Raw genomic sequence first — 12,996 nt, forward strand, 5'->3', positions numbered from 1 at the left:
CAGTACCTACCTTGCATCCACTACCTAAGTACGTAGGTACTTCTGTGGTTTGCTTATGTGGGTTCCAGTTTATGGGATGTGTTCAGGTGGCTTGTTCATGTGGTTGTACATCGTGTTTGGAGGCTACCTAGGTACCCACTGGGTACTTACCTACCTAGTAAGTTAGTAACTCTGCCTGGGCCTTTAACGACCATATACTAAGGTAACTGGTATATTAAACTGGTAGGTACTACTATATCTAATGAAGATCTTGATTACTAGGCAGGTAGGCAGTAGTACTATTCAGTACATAAAACACAAATTTACCCATCAGCAGAATATCCTCGGTATTTGTTGCTGCCTACATACCTATATCTTAGTGCCTACCGAGTAGGTACCGAGTAGTACTTGGTTGCACCTTTAGTACTAAGTACTTCTAGGTGCTTGTAAGGCATCATCTGAGGCAACTCATTTGTGTAAAATGCTTGCTCTCGCTCAAAATGTATCATTGCAGCTTCTTGTAAAACCATAAATTTCTGGAGACAACCAACAAACGCCCAATGAAAGCTATGCACGTGTTATACCTGACGCAAATCAAGCCGAAAATACATACACCTTGGGTAGGTACACAGCTGATGAAAGAGCTAATTGGTTGTATTGATCGGGTCCCATATGTGTACTACCACATCAGAGCTTTGCGAATGACTGTTCTCTAGAAAGACGTATAGAGACCAGAAGGCGATATCCCTCTCTCTTGCTATACCTAGTAGGTACCTATATAATGGGTATTCTGGACTATACTATCAACCTTCTGTCTTCTTACGCTTATCAACAAGCAGCTTAATTACATCCGTCTCGGAGTCGAATATCCCAGCTGGCTACTAACAAAATAGGGTACTTTCACTATGAGAGATAATCCAGACATCAATAGGCTCCTTTCCAGCCTACAGTCTGAAGACGACACGCGCTTCGACATCGTACTTCACGACGAGGATTCTTTGAAAGATGATGGTGAAAAGGGTGCAGAGCTAAAGTCATCCTTTATCATTCAGGGGTCTAACCTCGGTGGGGGTGAGGAACAAAGCATAAGGGTGATTGAAAAAGACATCAGCAAGGATGCGCTCACAGTTCAGTGTGACCTGCCTCAGATCATTCATGGCACCATGTCAGATGGAAGAACACCCGCAACGCTGATCGTGTTCCAATTCGTGTTCATGCCTCGAGACAATCGCCAGCGCTTCAAGAAAGCTGGCATCAGCATCTGCTTTTCAGATGGCGAAGTCACTAATATCACGCCAGATGGCACCTGGGCGACGTTCCAGTCGGAGACGCAGCAAGAGCTGAGCCATAGCATTAATCCTGGCTTGGAGGCGACGCTCGGGCTAGGGAAAGCGACGGTTGGATACACATGGCAGCTTACAAAGAACACAACGATCGAAGGTCATTCAACTGTGTTAGGTTGCACTCAAATGCTGGGTCAATCAAGCAGCATGAAAAAGGCGAGAAGGAATACCATCCTATGGGTATTGCAGGAAAACGAACAAATAAAGAGCGGCATCCCGAGTTTCATGCAGGCCGCTGCACTGTTAAAACGGGAGGGGACAGAGACGGAACCAATGGGCAAGAAGTTCAGTGCCAAGATCACTATCCGAGGTAAAGTAGGAAACCACAAATGGGTCACAAACAAGTGGGAGGATATCAAGAAAATGTCAGGCAAGTGCAAGAAGGGGGGGGGGGGGGGAAGATATCTTCTTTGACCCGAAAATGAACAGAGGAACGTTTGACAGCGTCAACAACTTGGGGAAGGTGGATCTGGATACCTACAAGCAATTAGTGGCCATCAGATCATGGGTGAATGGAAATGAAAAGGCCACAGATCAAGTTCTCGTGCCTGCAGAGGTAACAGAAGATGGGTTTGCGGCCCAGCCTCTTTCTCAGTTATCAGGTACGGAGCCTGTTGCTATATCTACAGCTCTAGGAGTTGCGGCTGCTAGTACTTCTGTGGAAGATGAGACCAAAGAAATCACTCCACATATTTCGGCTGGCGACTCCCAAGAGGAGCCTTACAGGCCACAAATGGAGACAGATGCCCTCATGCTGGCAAATTCGTCGTCAGCAAGTTCAATTTCTGAAGATGGTGGGGTTGAAGATCAGGTTATACCTCTCAACATAGAGCAGAAACGGCAGAAGCTCAAAGATTTGGAAGAAGAGCTGCTGTTGGTGAGGAATGAAACAAGACTGATAACCCAGCTGGTCATACTGGGAAGGGAGGAGAGGAGGCTCCTCAAGGAGAGCAGAAAGCTGAGGTGATTTCCTTGAAGAGTCAGCAATAAGCAGAGGTCACAAACAGGCTCCCCACACATATATGATATACGAAATATGTTGAAGTTGAAGCAAGGCTCATTTCTCACAATCTTATTTCTGCCAAAGTTGATGAATGCAATACCTGATATAAGCCAATCAGGGTCCAGTTATCGAAGTTCCAGATCCGGGAACAAATCACAACTCCACAGCGCTTAAGTCAACTCCATCCTTTGACCGTTTCCAGGTGGGTCGAAGCAGTTCCACTCAATTAATCAGCCACACACGTGACTCAGCCTCGTCCATGATTGTGGCGTTCTCATAGCTCCTAAGCCATATTGATTCTTTCCAAATCCTCCCATCAAAGCAAATCTCCCAATTGATATCATCCTCCAAAAAAAAAAATCATACATCATCACAGCCTCGTCACATTTTCTCCATTCCACCCAATAATCCACAATGGCCAATTTCCTCGCCTCCATCTTCGGCACCGAGCTCGACAAGGTCAACTGCTCCTTCTACTTCAAAATCGGCGCCTGTCGCCACGGCGATCGCTGCTCGCGAAAACACGTCAAGCCCTCGTACAGCCAGACCATCCTCATGCCGAACCTGTACCAGAACCCCGCCTACGACCCCAAGAACAGGATGAACCCTTCGCAGCTGCAGAACCACTTTGACGCATTTTACGAGGACATCTGGTGCGAGCTTTGCAAGTACGGCGAGCTGGAGGAACTCGTCGTCTGCGATAACAACAATGATCGTATGTTTTCTCTTTTCCCCCAAACCTTCTCCCATAGCTAACATCTCTTTCTCTACAAGACCTCATTGGAAACGTATACGCCCGCTTCAAATACGAAGACTCCGCCTCCGCCGCCTGCGAACAGCTAAACAGCCGCTGGTACGCCGCGCGCCCCATATACTGCGAACTCAGCCCCGTCACCGACTTCCGCGAGGCCTGCTGCCGCCTCAATTCGGGCGAGGGCTGCGTCCGCGGCGGCTTCTGCAACTTCATCCATCGCAAGAACCCCAGCGACGAGCTCGACCGGGAACTCACGCTCAGCACCAAGAAGTGGCTCAAGATGCGCGGCCGGGACGAGCGGAGTGTGAGCCGGTCACCCACGCCGGAGCCCACCAGACGGAGGTTTTAAGAAGGGGGCATACAAGTACGCGCAATCATTGGGATCTGTTTTGGGAATCAAGGATAATTAGGGATACATGTACTCTTGCGCTCAAGGTCTGGCGTTCCGGTGGGAATCTTCTAAAGCAAAGTTAATAAGTCATCAAGAGAGTTTACGGTTGTTAGCAACGTATCGAACGCATGAATCAAAATTGATATAGTTGATATATTTGCCAGCCCTCCCAACGCTGCCGTCCCATCGCATGCCCGTGTTAAGACCCAAAGACCTGCTCCCTGCCAACACTGAAAATTAAGCACAAATGCATCACGGTGCGCGCCCATTTATATCGTAGCCTAGCCCGATGTTGTTTGCGCCGTTATTCTGTCAAGGTATTTCCTAGCCGCCTAGCCAATGATTACTCCCAAGATTTTTCATTCGTCACACAAGACCTTCGACCCCCATTTTTTTTTTCATAAGTCCTACAGGAGGTCGCCATCCGCCGGCAAGTCCTTTTTCAGGTCCTGAGCAAAGTCGATCAGGGGGCCTTCTGCGGGTTTGCCAGTCGCCGTGAGCATGCGCTCGATTTCGTCCGGTGACTTTGCAGCCGGTGTGGGAGCATCGTCATTACCAAAGTCAATTAGGCTATCCTCTTCCTTAGGCTTTTCGACTTCCTTGGGCTTCTCAACCACATGGTTTGTCGACTTTTTGGTCACCTTTGGCGAGGTAGCCTGTGGCGGGATGGCTGTGGCGCCGCCAGATGTCTGGCCAGCTACAATTGGGTATATGGCGAGGATCTGTTCTGTCTGCTTCTGGGGAGATGCTGTGGTATCGCTGTGGGGTGTTAGTTGTTTGACCAAAGATACTTTGTGGGGATGACACCAACATATGAGCATTGATGATCCACTCCAAGCTCTCTTCGCCTTCCTCTGGCTCTCCAGGGCCGCTCCTAACAGCACGGAAGAGGCGCGGGAGCCATTCGACATTGTCATGGGCCCTGGCGGCAGCCTCCTCGCGCTGTCGGTCTTCAATCTTTGTCTTTTCGTCCGTGGCCAGCTCGTGGTTGCGTTCCTTAACGGCCTTGGCAGTCTTTTCCCATAGTCTTTGAGATTCTCGCTCTTCCTGCTCCTTAATTGGCCGAGCCAATGGTGGGCTGGGCTTTGACTTGGTAGCGTTAAAGAACATGTCTTGGTGGCCGGTCTTTCAAGTTACCCTTGTCAGCAAAATTCGCCTTGCTTGGAATGAGCAACTTACCCTCAGATCCTTGATAAACATTTCTTCGCTCCATAGGCCCGAAAGCTCAAACAAGACTTCGCCAGTACTCTCCCTCTTGATTACGCCGCCAATAGCGTTGTAAGTGCCTCCAACCCAGCCTTTTGTCTTGAAATCGATGTCGGCGGTCAAATCAAGTTCGGGACACCGAACAAAGCTGTGGTCGCCAAGCTCATACTTCATTTTGCCGAATAAGATTCCTCTTGCATACATGTTGGGCTGTGTTAATATGCTACGAAAAAGTTAGCAAGTAGAATCGCCGCGTCAGATCTCTTGGGGATGTGACTCACTATTGCTCTCCCTTGGACTTATTGCTACCCCTGTTTAACAAGGTAAGGAAAGCAATGCCCTCCATCAAGCTGGCAGCGGAATTGCCCAGGAATCTACTCCGGGGCTTGAGGGTACCATCAATTCGGATATGGTGATCGGGGGCCATGTAAAAGTAGCTTGACTTGGGAGGGTGATGTGAGGTCTGTTCGGAGATGTAGTAGGCACGCTTGTTGCCCTCAAGATCCCAGTAGCAGGAGAAGATTTCGCCCAGGATCGGATTCAGCGGTTTCTTGACTCCCCTAAAGCCTAATCGTTAGCCAAATGCGCCCTTCCGTTAGAACAGACACACATACGGTGGGCGAATGTGCCAGCCACTCAAGTAGAATTTAACGACGGATACAAATCGCTCGGTGGGATCGTCGATGGTGGGAATATGCAGGAGCATCTCGGGGTGGCACATGAAGCTGCAACCGGGTCAGCACGGCTACCAAGTAAGCAGAGCTCAAAGGCATACTTTGTTATCCTCTCCAGCATACTTCGGGGCTCGAGGATAAACGTGGGCAAGACCACGCGACTCAGGTCCGCGCCAGGACGCAATTGTGAGATGATGTGCGAGAGAACTGCAGTCTAGTGAGCCCTACGATTCCCATTTTTCAGAGTGATTCAAGCTCTCCATGTCGCCATGCCAAGCTTCACCTCCCCTCCCCCGCCATGGTGTTGCGCAGCTTACCATTGCCCTGATCCGGCTCCAACGACTGGCCATCGTCATCGTTATCGATCTTGCCTTCGTCGGTTGAGGATCGATTGCCTGCAGGTTGTGCAAACCAGTTGGTTAACATTTTGATTTTTTCGCAAAGCAGTTCAACAAGGGGAAATGTAGGTGTAGGGTCGTAAAGCCGCGGGAGCGCTCGGGCTCGCAGGGCAAAGGGAATTAAAATGAATGGGTATGTAGGGCAGCTCTCCCAAGTATGGGCAGACAAGGGAAAAGCCTCTGTCTCTGCTCTGTGCGTGTGTCTTGGGAAACCCCGGGGATAAGAATTTAAAAAAAAAACGAAGTCATCCAGGTGCTGAAGAAATGACGGAGGCAGAGGGGTCAAATGGCACAGGACTCACTACCAGCCGTAGACGCTCTACTCCTCCGGGGGAGAGCTAGCACGGACGAAAGCCCCATGGCCCGAAATTAAGCTACTGTAGAGCTCGCTCGCTCGGGAAACAGTGGAAAAGAGAAAAAAATCCAGCGGCCGGCAGCCCCTCTAACTCCTAAAATTTTTTAAGATTGAGCAGAGCAATGGCGAGGCTCAAGCATATAAGACGTGCGGTAGCGAAAGCAGGTATTCGAATTCCAAGATTGCAGCAGAGGAACTTGGGTTATCCTCCTCGTCTGTGACTTTTTGCACTTTGGTGGGCGCAAAAAGCAGTGCAGCGCAGAGCAGACCAAGGGTGGCGGAGCGGCGGTTACTTTGGATTGATGACTGACTTATTTCGGGGCGAGCTGTGAAGCTTAGTAGGCGCTGTAGGTCTAATGTAGTAAAAATGATGGCTCGAACCCACGACCCCGGAAGAGTGCTTAACAAAAGCGAGAAGAGGAGGGAAGCGAGGAGAAATGAGGATAGAAATAAAAGGAAAAAGGAAGCGAAGACAAAAGGGAAGCTACGTCAAGCTAGAAAACCAGGGTATTGTCTGTCTGGTATTAGCCAAGTAAAAAAGTCAACGTCCGTTGTACTCATACTGCGGCATGTGTGTATGAGCTGATCTACCTAGCACCAAAGAACTCGAGTTACTGGCTAACCCCATGTTCGGGCTTTTCATTTACAGGTGCCTGCAACCCCAAGGAGGTTGAATCCGTCCGGCGGATGCCACCGAACCGGCTATTGCACTTGGGCTGCGTCTTGAAAGAATACGGGTGCCTATGAAGGAAAACGGGATACGTAAGGATATTCGTACTGGGCACCGAGCTCCTCCAGTACTTAGAAGAGACCCAACCTCTAATGATGATGCCATAGCTCCGATTGACAATGGGCGGCAAAAAGAAAAAGCAGAGTGAGGGCCAGCCACATGTAAATCCACGCCTTTCTTTGCACGCTTTTGCGCACAATACGAGGTATCGGGTACCTATCAGGAACCACATCATCACATGCCAATTACGTACTCTCTACATGAATCTATGACGTTGCCGCTAAACCTGTCACAGGGTCAACCAATCTAGCCGCTGTGCGATGTACTCGGTACCTACTAGGTATGATAGCTCTCACTAAGCTTCAATGTTAAATTATCTCAGCGGAACACGCACCTTAGGGCCCCGACGCCACGGGCAGCATTCGTCCTCGCCGCGTGTTGCCGTGACGAAGCATCCCCAGAGACAATTCGCATATGTCCTACATATAAACCTGCCTGCACAGGCACATATCCCTACCTACAGACGCATGTCGAGATACCTCAGCTTTGATCAAGCCGACTCACCAGCTTTTGTACTAGTTACCTACTGCTAACCTCAGCTGCTAGCTCGCGGCCACCATCAACGGCAAAGCTCTCCCAGTCAGATCTGGCATCGTGCCAATATACCGCCTTATTACTGGATCCCCCCCGAATCTCATCTCTCCAGACAGCCCACGATACATTAGACGTGTATTTTTAAACCCCCTGTTAACAAGAAAACAAACAGAAGGAAAAAAAAAAACTGCGCAGGATTACTGTACTGTACTTTACTTTCTACATGATAATCACCCCGAGCCAGATGTTATAGCAATAAGCTGGCAGCAACAATTAACCACCTATGTACTAGGGAGCAAGACCAAGCCCATAAGCAGCCAACAAAATCTCTTTACGGCCGTAGTTTTGTCCAAAAAATTAATAGAACATATTAGCAAATCCCAACAAAATCCCCCCCTTCCATCTCAAGCCGAAGAAGAGAGGAGAAAAAAAAAAAAAACCACCGACTTTCCCTTTTCTCAGCTTCCCCATAATACTTCGGCCGCCGGATCCCTCTCCGAGCCGCGGTCCCCAAACAGCCAACGCACCTCGGAGTCGATATAAAGTCCGGCACGACAAGGAAAACAAAGAGACGCTGTAAATAGAAAAAGAAACAAAGAGGTCATGCAAACACACACAGCGTCTTAGCACTAGAAGCTTCATATCCCGCCGCTCCCGAGTTTGGCACATGGGACGAGGCTTTGCCGCTACGGCCTCATGTAGTTTAGGGAGGGGGCCCCAGATCGGGGAGAGGCGGCTGCCTTGCTTCTTGATTATCATGGGTGAAGACACAAAAGAATTGCCACCGTCCTGATTACTATTGCTTTCTAATAACTATGTTGTTCCGGCTGACAGACATCATGATCACGACTCTACACTAGGCGGCTGTGGCGACTTCACAACGATAAAGACTAGCCCGATAATTGTGCGCGTCACACTGAGTCCTCAGAATGGTATCTCATCTGCAGACCACATGCTCCAATTATGCTAGCTTGCCCATCTGCTCTTCAAAGGGGCACCCAGTTCTAGACAAGCAGAAAAAGAAAAATCCAAACGCTCTAGGTATATACACATACTATTATCTTCATGGCTGATCCAAGGTTGCACATGGACTGCCGGGGGGAATACGAAGGGGGAAATAGTCTTTAAGCTCTCTCCGCCAATGCTTGCAAGAAAAGTACATCCATCGCTAAATTCGACCCTGCTCTTTATATCAGGTCATGCTTCCGCCCATCCTTTTTTCTTCTCTCTTGGGTATTTCATATGCGTCTCCTCGGAGCGACGGGCCGTTTGCTCTACCGGTAGATAAACCTGACCAATGGCTCTTTTCACCCCGGCGTGGCTCCTACTCTGCTCCCTGCTCCGCCTTTTCGTCCCTGTTAAAGGTATATCCACGATGCCAACAATCTACTCTAAATTCCGGCCCGCTACAAAGCATAGGTGCATACCGCTTTGCTGGATCGCAGCATTTAGACTGTGTGTTTGAAAGCTGAACTGCAGCGCAACCACTGCTCATGCGCATCGCTATCGGCTGATGGGAATTGTCATGTACGTATCCGCGTTAATTGCTATCCCGCTCACTTCATTCGTGATATCCTCGAAGAACCCTTGATAGGGGCCGGAAGACATTGGGCAAGGCGATCCCGATCTATGTAACAGTTAGCAACAGCTCAGATCCTGCACTGCAGTGTTTTTGGTGTACAAAAGCCCTCTGCTTGGCTTACCTTCTTCGTTTTCAAACATGATGGAGATATCGTCGTGCTCGCCCGGCAGATCCGGCAGATCTAGGCAGACAAAGGCCATGTCGTCGTAGTCCCCGTCTTTGTCGGCCGGCAGCCGCGGGAGCGGAAACTTGGCATCGACAAACCGAATACCTGACTTGCTGCCTCTATGGAAAGCCTCGTAAAGATCAGTGCCCTTGAGCACAAAATTCATGCAGTGCCCGTGGCTGAACTCTTCGAAGAATGCCAGTAGCTGCAGCTGCTTGTCTTCTTGCTTAATGACCTGAATTCTTGTATATCCTGCCTCCCACTTCTTGTGAATGGGCACAACCATGCGACGCCGCGCAATGGCAAACGTGACTGCCAGCGCATCGAAAACGACTTCAAAGCCGAAGACTGCGTATTGGAAAGCATGGAGGTCCTTGAGGCTGTTGAACTCGATGGATCGTATTGTCTGGTTCATTTTGATGAGCTGCAGCGAGTCCCACATATTTCGCGGCACGTCCTTGCCCACTTGCGATTCGGCGATTGCAATTGTCATGTCCTGCTGTGGTTGGCGAAGGAACTTGAGCACTTTGGCGTTGCTGACCTCCAGGCGCATCCGCAGCTCCCCGGGCTCGACGTTGATTCTGTCTGTGATGGTACCGTACTGATGCTCCAGGACAATCCTCAGCCTGTCTGCAAGGACCGTGGGAGCCGCATCTCCCTCGATACCGTACTCGTCATTTACGACTCTGCCGGCCTTCCACTGCAGCCGGCTAAAGGGTGCCATGCCAAGTGGCTCGCGAAGGCTTTGGGCAATGGTAACGCTGGTAATTGGCACGTCGGCAAAGACTTTCTCGCCGGGCTCTATAGACGTGCCAGTGAGCAGCGAATGGAAGCGAGCGCGTTCTTTTTCGTCGCTAAACACCATTACCATCCGGCCTTTTTGTCGACCATTTTCAAACTTGACTGAAAAGGCAGGTAAGTCTCCCTCAGCTCTGAAGAATCCAAACTGCACTGGCAATGGCGGAGGATAAGTGTGGGACACTCCACACGCTGTCCTCGTCTTTGGCCCTGTCACAACTGCTATGCGGAGCCCAGTGTGCCAGCATCGTTGTCCCTGTGGTCCATTCTCCTTGCGGAGCTTTTCGAAGAGGGCTAGGTCACAAGAAGGTATCTGATCCTTGGGGAATGCTCGGGAGTTGGGGTCCGCATCCAGGTACTGAAAGGACTTGAGTGTGTTTCGGAATACCACCTGCTCGTCGGGCCGCGGCTGGAGCGTTTGCTGAAGCTTCGAGGCGTAGTCGTACATGTTGTAAAGCATTCTGTAGTCGCTCTGTGTCAACTGCACCGACAGCTTGAAGCCACGAGGCAGGCGCAGGTCAAAGGACGAAGTCTCAGGTCTCCAACGAATATCTTCCCAGCAAGGCCCGCCTGCGCTTGTTCGATCCTGTATCGGCAGTTGGATGTTGCCGTCCTGGCTAGAAACCACAAAGATGAGGCCGTTCTGCTTGGTAGGTCGAACCAAAGACAGCATGCAGACGAAGCGCAGCTGCTTGTTCTCTCTACCTTGCTCCATGAGGTACACCTCAGTGGGCAATCTGCCATAGCAAAACGTTTCTGCCGTATCGCCCACGGGGAAAGCGTCCAGAAGCTCGAGGTAGGTCATGGGGTGCTGCATTGCGGTCAAGCCACCACCCCAATTGCCCGTCAGCAAAGCGACCATATCCTGGCTCAGCGGAGGATATTCCACCCAAATAGACTTGTCAATGGTTTGCGGTAACACGGTATCTTCTGGTGGCAGGATTTGGTTTCGCTTCATCGAGATTGCAAGCTTCGTCAGGGCCGTCACCAGATTTTGAGCTACATCCGCAACTTCAGCGTCTGGCGCCAGACCTTGAGCCTCAACGAGGTCGGGGAGAACTTCCTGGCAGAGCCAATACGACTTGGCCAGATTGGAGTGCGCCTGCTGTCGGTCTAGTTCAAGCTGCATCTGCGACTGTGGAGTAGTAGGGCGGTCGCGAATAGCTGCCTCTAAGCCCATTCTACCTTTCAAAAACCACCAAAGACTTCCCCGTGCAAGCTGCGACTGGGAACAAGATGATAGCGGTCGTACCTGCTCGGCATGTAGACGAAATAGCGAAAAAAGATGCCTACTTCTGGCAATAAACGTCTTGAGAGCTTCGCTGCCGGCTACCGCGTCTGTGACACGAACCGACAGCGCTCTCGAGGCCATGGAGGGTGGAGCGCGGGGCGGAGGGTCATTTTGAGAGCTGCCGCTTGGGCGTCGCGGAATCTCACGTAACGACTTTGATGCAGTTGGATTGCTCGGCGACGGGAAAGTGCTGGAATTTGTAGACATGGAGGTAACAGGGCTGTAATCGGTAGTTGGCCTGGCCTGGGCTTCGGGAGACGTAGGTTCTGGGGAATCGTTTAGCTCGCGAGATGAGGGCAGCTTCCTCTCACCCCAATCATGCTCAGATGCTGCACTGGCGGTGCGGGCAGCCTTGGCAAAGGCTCTTCCCTCAGCCAGCGCCATCTGGGCCTGATGAATCTCGATGAAGGACTTTCTATTCTCATCAGTGTTGCCTGGGGCCCCCAAGAGGCCTGGAGATTGGTTTCTACCAGGGTTCTGTGGTTCCAAGAACGACGAATTGGTTCTCGTCTTGGGCAACGGCCTGGATTCGGGCTCAGGGCTGTAGATGGACGAGTAGCCGGTCTGGGTTCGGGATATAGGCTTAGGTACGAAGTCATCTTGCGAGGACGACAGGTCGTTGTTGGAGTAAGAGGGCCTGCTCGAAGGTGGGTTTGGCCGGCTCTGAGGCGGTGTCGGCGGGGGAGGTTGCTGGCGGTCCTTCTTTCTCCTCGATATCTCTATCGTTGGTGTCTCGGACTCGTCACCGCCTTCGCCCATGACCTCGGGGTATGATTCCGTGAACCTCACCGAGAGGCCCTTGCGACTCGGTCGTGGGCTTCGCTTTGGAGATCGGACGTCATTGCCGGCGCCCGGAGCTATAGCGCGGTTCTGCTGGGCCTGCTGGTTGACAGCTAGTGCTTGGGGAAAGCGAGAGATGCTGGTGTCCAGCTTGGGCAGCGAGAGCGAGACCTGGGGAGGAATCGGTGGCGGCGGATGGGAGACGTTGAGCGTGTCGGCAGAGCTGTGTAGGAAGGCATCTACAGATGCAGCGTTGGCCGACTCCTCAGCCTTGCGGTCCTTGCCAAACAGCTTGCCCATGAGGCGGCCTCTCTTCTTCTTGGAGTCGCCATCATCGGCCATGTAAGACTGGGTGCTCTCCATTGCTGGGTCGGCGATGCTGCTCTGCTGAAGATGCTCAGTCTCTCTCTCTCTCTCTCTCTCTCAGTCTGTCTCTATCTGTCTCCTGGATTTCGGGGCGCACTGGTCTGGGACTCGTACGTGGTTGGTTCCCCCGTCACCGGCTCTGGAAAAACACTGGCAGCGAGGAGTCTGACTCCCCGTGCGCGACCAGGTGCTTGTGGCTAATGGAACTCAATGCTAAACGGACGACGAAGCTGCAAACCGAATGTTTTTTGTGGCCGCCAGCATATGCAGAAAGGTGCAGGCTGGCCCTCTTGGCATGGGGCGGCGGGAATGTGGTGTAGATTGCTGCCAGCTCGCCTTTTGGGACAGACACACTCTTGTACAAGTAGCACTGGGTCGGGTAATACCTCGTCCGCCTTTACATATGCCAGTACCGTTTAGTACTCGCGGTCGAGGCAGGTACACAGAGATTATTGGGATTTACTGGCTATGTCGTCACGAGGGAATCCAATTGGACTTGATCGGCGCGTCCAGGGAATGACAAGGAAGTTTCAGAGCATTCAAGACGGCTAGACCACAGCTTGCAACCCACAACCCTTTGTCGATG

General features: G+C 51.2%; 4 protein-coding genes across 4 annotated transcripts; 2 read left to right on the top strand and 2 right to left on the bottom strand.

The window, feature by feature from the left end:
- Positions 1-884: 884 nt before the first annotated feature.
- On the top strand, positions 885-2,289 carry T069G_05786 (uncharacterized protein; the record flags this gene model as incomplete). The annotated part of the gene is made up of 2 exons (XM_056172996.1): positions 885-1,687; positions 1,752-2,289. 2 exons carry the CDS (start codon positions 885-887, stop codon positions 2,287-2,289), a joined length of 1,341 nt encoding a protein of 446 aa, XP_056029854.1.
- Positions 2,290-2,739: 450 nt separating this feature from the next.
- Positions 2,740-3,428, top strand: T069G_05787 (zinc finger c-x8-C-x5-C-x3-H type (and similar) domain-containing protein; the record flags this gene model as incomplete). Its single annotated transcript, XM_056172997.1, has 2 exons — positions 2,740-3,040; positions 3,100-3,428. The coding sequence occupies 2 exons, from the start codon at positions 2,740-2,742 to the stop codon at positions 3,426-3,428; spliced, it is 630 nt and encodes a 209-aa protein (XP_056029855.1).
- Positions 3,429-3,877: 449 nt separating this feature from the next.
- T069G_05788 (oxysterol-binding protein domain-containing protein) lies at positions 3,878-5,776 on the bottom strand (the record flags this gene model as incomplete). Its single annotated transcript, XM_056172998.1, has 7 exons — positions 3,878-4,229; positions 4,282-4,595; positions 4,650-4,899; positions 4,958-5,236; positions 5,291-5,401; positions 5,452-5,557; positions 5,668-5,776. 7 exons carry the CDS (start codon positions 5,774-5,776, stop codon positions 3,878-3,880), a joined length of 1,521 nt encoding a protein of 506 aa, XP_056029856.1.
- Positions 5,777-8,983: 3,207 nt separating this feature from the next.
- On the bottom strand, positions 8,984-12,407 carry T069G_05789 (uncharacterized protein; the record flags this gene model as incomplete). Its single annotated transcript, XM_056172999.1, has 4 exons — positions 8,984-9,054; positions 9,131-11,158; positions 11,267-11,805; positions 11,869-12,407. The coding sequence occupies 4 exons, from the start codon at positions 12,405-12,407 to the stop codon at positions 8,984-8,986; spliced, it is 3,177 nt and encodes a 1,058-aa protein (XP_056029857.1).
- Positions 12,408-12,996: the final 589 nt, after the last annotated feature.

Source organism: Trichoderma breve, chromosome 3 (genome assembly GCF_028502605.1).
Source record: "Trichoderma breve strain T069 chromosome 3, whole genome shotgun sequence".
NCBI classification, from domain to species: Eukaryota; Fungi; Ascomycota; class Sordariomycetes; order Hypocreales; family Hypocreaceae; genus Trichoderma; species Trichoderma breve.